The sequence below is a fragment of the Lathyrus oleraceus genome, chromosome 6 (genome assembly GCF_024323335.1).
Source record: "Lathyrus oleraceus cultivar Zhongwan6 chromosome 6, CAAS_Psat_ZW6_1.0, whole genome shotgun sequence".
Taxonomy (NCBI): Eukaryota; Viridiplantae; Streptophyta; class Magnoliopsida; order Fabales; family Fabaceae; genus Lathyrus; species Lathyrus oleraceus.
The window spans coordinates 74419225-74426058 of NC_066584.1; the positions used below are offsets into that span (position 1 = coordinate 74419225).

General features: G+C 42.8%; 1 protein-coding gene across 1 annotated transcript; it reads left to right on the forward strand.

The window, feature by feature from the left end:
- The first annotated feature begins 2013 nt into the window (after nt 1-2013).
- LOC127097840 (uncharacterized) lies at nt 2014-6548 on the forward strand. Its single transcript, XM_051036325.1, has 2 exons — nt 2014-2146; nt 4623-6548. The coding sequence occupies exon 2, from the start codon at nt 4668-4670 to the stop codon at nt 6387-6389; it is 1722 nt and encodes a 573-aa protein (XP_050892282.1). The 5' UTR covers nt 2014-2146; nt 4623-4667; the 3' UTR covers nt 6390-6548.
- The last annotated feature ends 286 nt before the right edge of the window (nt 6549-6834 follow it).

Genomic DNA, 6834 nt, shown 5'->3' on the forward strand with positions numbered 1-6834 from the left:
GCCACGACCGATTGCCGCACCTGTTTCGCATCTTCAAGCTTCATCTCACGCCGAATCCATCGCTGCATCACGAGGAAGGTTGGGAATCGAACCTTGTATTTACATCAATTGAGATAGGGATGTTGTAGAACGCTTGTTGTAGATTAAATATCAAGGTGTAGATTGAATTTTCATTGCGATTTGAATGTGTGATCCGCGATTTAGGTTTTGTAGCAATTCCTTTCATTTGTTCGATTTGTAGTGTATATGAATCTGTAGATGAAATTGATGCCGTTTTCATACTCTTGAGGACGAGCCGGTTCGACCGGTGTGTAGATCGTGAATTTCCGTCGCGATTTGCTCAAAACCCAGTTTCCAGCTGAAGAACACCTTGAGCAAGACGATGAACTTCATAGCCTTTTTCCATCGATTCGCTCTGTATGTTAGGTTATAGACGAAATTGCTTCCACATTCATACTCCTGGTGAAAAACCGGTTCGACCGGTGTATAGTTTGTGAGTTTCCGTGGTCATTTGCGAAAACCCCAAATTCTGGGCGAAGAACATGAAGAGCAGATGAAGAACATTCATCATTTCTGGGAATATTTCCCCCTTTTGATCCGCTTCATCACAATTGCCGTGCGTTTCAGTGTTTCCGCTCCCAGATTAAATCTCGGCCGTCCATCCCTTGTAACTGAAACGACGGCGTTTTTGGCTTTGGCTTTAATATTTCAATTATGCCATTGGCATCATAATTAAATTAATAAATCCAATATTAATTCTAAATAATTACTAAATAAATATTTAGAAACTTAGAAAAATTCATATAATATTCAAAAATAATCCAAAAAATACCACAATTTTTTTGTTAATCTTATTTTCTCCTCTGCTATTTTATAAAAATAAAAAATATATATGTGCTTGGGGAATTTTTAGAATTGACATAGAGGTCCTTTTCATGTACATATTTTCATACACATTACCACTTTAATTGTATAGACCACATACTATATCCGAAATAATTGAAAATTGAAACATGGCTTCTAGACATCCTTCTGGATTTTTTGACATAGGTTTGGGAGTTTTTTAGCCTATGGTCTATTATATATGAATTATTGAAGTTGGACATGTATATATGTGACATAGTTTGGCATGCTGGATTCCCCAAATATTTTTCCATGCTTCCCATTGGCCAATGGCCCTAATTTTTTGCATGAAGCTTGTTTAACATGTTAGCTATCACTGATAATTTTTGTGGATTTTTACAATCCATTTTCGATTTGATTCATATTTTTTCTTGCTGCCTAGCATGTTAGAGTTCCATAGGTATAACCTTTAGCATTTATGTTACCATATCCTCATAATTAATCCAATGGACATGAAAATTGATAGCATAATTCCTGACACATTAATGTAGCTTTTGGCTTTGGTCCTACTGATTTATGATGCACCATTGCTGTTTACCATTAGATTGAAGTTGGTGTATAATTTTGGACTTCATTTGATGTTGTTTTTGCATGCTGTACCATGTTTAATTAATTCCTATTGATCTATTAGGCCAAATGACTTGAAATTTAATATGTGACTTGTTGAATGCCTTCTGGTTAGGATAGAATTTTTGTGGATTTTTTGGATCCTTTTTTGACATGTGGTTGGATATGATCCTGCTGGTTGTTTGTATGAGACTCAACTTTGCTTCATTTGCCTTCTAGGTTGCATAATTTAAAATGTGTATATAGTTTGGATATGGGACCAATTGGGATCCCCTTGTTATTGATATTACTTGACTTTCATCATGAATTGGCTGCTGTTTTTAGGATTTTTCCATCCTTTTGACCCTAGGCTAGTCCTAGTGGTCATGTTACTTACATTTGAAGTTGATTGTACCTTTTCAGGTTAAAGATAATGATTAAGGAGATTTGCTCCACATTATGGATTGTGTTACTTGACACATATGACTAATGTATTTGTTTTGTAAGATGTTGGTTCATGTGAGCCTTGTGCTATGCACCTCATTATTTGTATAATTGTACTGGGTTAATTGATCATTATATTGTTGTCTGTTTGTGAAAGTAGATGCTGATTCTGTTTGACTTTTGTACAGGTACCTTTAGTTGCTCAATTCCTTGCGAACTTTTGCTTTGCGTTGCTTAAGCAACTTGCATTGAGGTAGGTCTTCTTGACTTCATGTAGTCTGGAGACCCGGCTGTTACCGGGCCGGGCAAATTGTCTGAAGTCCTCCTTAAGAGGCAATGATTGTGTATGTTTATTTTTCAAGCCAAGCAGGAAAAGCCCTTCAAGTAAGGCAATTGGTGGAAGGTAGGGACAAGCAACCTGTCCCCCACTATTCAGTGAGTCTTCTCCTTGCTCCCATTACATGGTTGTAGCATTGAGATCAAAAGCCCAAGATCTGTGCAGTGCACATTGTGTCAGAGTCATCGAGTATAGAAGGGTTCCCCTATTCTGGACCCATGCTCATTTGTCAGCTCTCCCTGGTTAGGGATAAGAGCTGTGAGGTCTGATCCTCACTTCTTCCTTTCATCTGCTTCACCTTAGCCTCGTAATGGCAAGGTTAAGAGCAAATCCAGCCCATACAGACGACTCGCTTCGGCAGTCAAACCCCATTGATTGAGCCTCTTGTTTGGTTATAGTGGGTGTTTTGTGATTATTTGATTGACATGTTTGTTTGAGATGCCTGTTCTCATTTAATGCTGATATATGATTGTATGCTTGTGTGCTAGCTTCTTCCCTGGTTAGGTTAGTTTGCTTATGCAAGTAGGATAGAAAACCGAACTTAGGGTCAACGATGCATGACAACATTAGGCTCGAGTCTCAGCTCCCTTAGTTGTGTGTCCTTCCCCGGGTTCTGGTTAGCAATTCAGTCCCTTTCAGGGGAACTACATCGCCCTGATCCTCGTGCCAGACGAGGTATGTAGGCAGGTGGTCGTGCGAGACCACTCCGGGCAACCTTTTTTCTTTTTTGCGTGTGTTTACTTGTTATCTGATTATGTATGCTTGGGTTCGGATGCCGACGTAAGCCCAGTGATTGGCAGTCGGGCTCCACGTTTGCCCTTTTGAGTGTGTTTTGGTTCGGATGCCGACATAATTCCATCCAGTGGTTGTCGGGCTCCATGTTTGCCACCCTTGTGTGTTTGTATGATTGTTTTGTGTTGTTCGGCGTGCGTAAGCCGAACTACAGTGGCTCTGATTCTTGTTCCAGACAAGATATGTAGGCATAAGGTGCGATACCTTACCGAGCCCCTTCTTCTTAACCCCACCTGTGTGATCCGGTAGCGTGTGTGTGTGATGTATGTTTATAGCAACCTTATCTTTCTAGAACGTGGATCCCGTCGAGTACGACGGACGTGAGGGGTGCTAATACCTTCCCCTTGCGTAACCGACTCCCGAACCTTTTCTCTCTGGTCGCGAGACCATGTCTTTCCAGGTTTCTCTGAGCGTTTCCTTTCCCTATCTTGGGATAAATTACGTTTAGTGGCGGCTCTGTGTGTTTTTATTTTTAGGCTCGCCGGTTGATTTTTCGCAGGATGCGACATCTGGCGACTCTGCTGGGGAATAACAGACATGTTGACCTATGCTGGTCCATCGTCCCTAAGCGAGTCCTTCCTAGCGTTCTAGGATTGGTTTAGGTTGCTTGTATGTGTTGATTATTGCGTTTATTATTCTAACCAGTGTGTGTATATTTGCATTAAATGTTTGCATGCATCATACTATCATGTTGTTGCTGTCCTCTGCAGGTGGTTCTGTTGTGTGGGGTGGGTGTTCTGAGTGGGGCTAAAACCCAGGCCCGAGTATACACCTAGGACTAGTGTGGTCTCACGTTGCCTCTTTCATGTTAAGTCAACATGTGCCTGGCGGCGTGATGTGCCACAAGCCGGACGAGGCTCACTTGATAGTGCTCATCTCTGTGGATATTCCGCTTTGTTTGAGTCACTCCATTTGAGTTGTTGACTCTGGTGACCGATCATTCCCGGATCTTTGGTTTAGACGATTTTAAGAGAGCTACAATGGCACACCCGAAAGGGCAAACCCATTGAGTATCTCCGCCCGATTGTCGAGACCATTATCCGCCTTAGGATGACTTGATTAGAACTTACCTGTGAGGGGAGGGTTGTTCTGTCGGATGTTTGTTCAGATAGCCTTCAGATGGTGACTTTTGATCTGTGATTCAGAGACATAATTATAAGTCGGATTTATGGTCATTTATTGCCGTGACGCCGGAGTGCTGTCCGTGACTTATCAGTGGGGATCCGTTTATTTCGGATTCCCCGGGCCGAGATATTTTATCAGTGGGGATCCGTTTATTTCGGATTCCCCGGGCCGAGATATTTTATCAGTGGGGATCCGTTTATTTCGGGTTCCCCGGGCCGATTCAGATAAGGGTGATGTGTCTACTCGGATATGGTTTGGTGATGATGGTGATGATGATGTATCTGTCTTCCGTTTATTTCGGAACCCGTGGGTCAGAATTGGGATTGTACATTCCTCAGATGGTTATGATCAGTTCAGAGCCCAGATTCAGTGCAAATGATCAGATGGCTTGGAGGATGGCAACGCATTGCATTCATTCATCAGCATCATTACATTTTGCATTAATTGCATCTAACCCATGTTTACCCATATGCAGGGACACTTTTGATCGAGATTCTGGTTGAGAGATTTCTGTTCAAATATGAGGACCGGTTTGAAAGACAATGTTGCCTACAGTTTCTTTGATCCAGAGATTGGTGTGCTCAAGGATATGATAGCATTGATTACTCCTGACCATGTGGGAATGTTTAGAGAGTCATACGGCGGTATTCTGAAGATGGTTTTCAGACTCACTGACTGCGACAGGAGCGCCATCCACACTCTTCTTCAGTTCTATGACCCTGGGTTGAGGTGTTTCGTTTTTCCAGACTATCTGTTGGGACCTCTGATGGAGGATTATGTCAGCATCCTGGGTATTCAGATCCGTGATCAGATTCCTTTCCATGTCACTAGGGCGGAGCCGGATGTCCTTGGGATTTCACGTGCTCTTTATTTGAGTCCGGAAATGGTCAAGGAAGGTTGGAAGGAGAAGGGAAAGTTACCTGGATTTCATTTGAGTTTCTTGGAGGCTAATGCCAAGGAACATGCTGCTGTGGGTAACTGGAAGACGGTCTGTGCTCTGATTGCTGTGAGCATTTATGGGATTGTGTTGTTTCCTAACCAGAAGAATTTTGTGGACCATAATGCTATCAGATTGTTTATGCAGAGAAACCCTATTCCTACCCTGATTGGAGATGTCTACTACTCAGTGCATAACAGGAATGAGAAGAGGCGGGGTGGTCTGGTTAGATGCTGCTCTCAGTTGCTCTTTAGATGGTTCATGGGGTATTTGCCTTCCCGAGGTGCTTTTGTTCAGATTGACCCTAGTGTCAAGTGGTCCTTCCGATTGATGGGTCTGCGGGCTGATGACATTGCTTGGACTCATAATGGTTTAGCTGGTCAGGACTTCATATGTAGTTGTGGGAGTTTACCTAATGTGCCTTTGGTGGGAGTTCAGGGTTGCATTAATTACAACCCGATGCTTCTCCGGAGACAGATGGGGTTTGCTATAGAGGGTCCTCCTCTCGGGCGAGAGATTCAGGAGTCCTTCTATTTCCCGATTGATGGTAACCAGACCAAGTTGAGGCAGGTATTGGACGAATGGCGAGATATCCGGAGGAGGGGTAAGGTTCCTTATGGCAAAGTCAACTGCCGGTATTTTCCACTATTTGAGGATTGGTTGCGGAAGAGGATTGAGTCTACATTTCTACCGTTCCCTGGAGGTGACTCAGTGTGTCCTAGGATTGAGGGTCCAAGTTCTTCTGTCAGCATGGAGGAGTTCCTTGAGATGAAGAGGGCCAGAGATCAGTTACTTGCAGAGAAAGCGGAGTTGGAGAGAAGTGTTGCTCATTTTCAGGCAGCTAATCAGGAAATCAAAGTGAAGATGGAAGATCAAGACAAGCGGCATGCTTTAGAGACTAAGCGTTTTGAGATGGATACAGCCTACTATGGGAAGATCAGCCAAGCTTTAGCATCGTCCAACAGGGAACATGACATCACAAAGGAGAAGCTGTTCAGAGCATCAAAAGTCATCGAAGATGAGAAGAGAAGGCAAATCATAGTGAAGGATCAGAGAGATGACAGAGTCAGGGGTCTCATTGCTGAGTGGGAGGCAAAGCTGCAAGTCAAGGAGTCAGAGAAGCTAAAGATCATTGCAGAGAGAGATCACTATATGGCTGAGAGAGACCACTACTTCAGGCAGATGAAGATTCATCAGAAGGAAGTTGGAAGACTACAGCAGGAGAATACCGAGCTCAGGTTCGCCGCAGAGTTCGCGAGGATGGAAGATGAGATAGGGCCATCTGTGGGACCCTCATCTAGCTAGATCCTTCATTTGTGTTGAATTACCGTCAGGCTTGTTGACGGAATTCACTTTGTCTGTATTTCTTTTCTATTCTGGAGGATTGTATTTGATATTTGATCTGATGTATGACTATTGCACCGATTGTGCACTTTTTGGTTATGTAATGATGGTTTCTATTCAGTGATTGGGTGACAAGCTTTATTTGCTTTACCGTATGCACTTACACAAGCACACACATGGTTGGGGGTATTCTTGCTAAATCACATATCTCCGATCTGCACAACAAAATCAAACACTGCTAATCAGAATGTTAATGCCGGCTTATTATTTGTCTCGATGATGCCAGGGTCGAGAGACAAAGTGTCCTTCGTATGGATAGACACTGCATACATGCATTAATCATGATAACTTGTGTTTTATTTTGCAGGTGACTATTACTAACGTGCTTGTTTGTAAACAGGAACCA

Excerpts from the sequence above, each read along its gene's own strand:
- LOC127097840 (XM_051036325.1), top strand. The coding sequence starts at position 4,668 with ATGAGGACCGGTTTGAAAGACAATGTTGCCTACAGTTTCTTTGATCCA.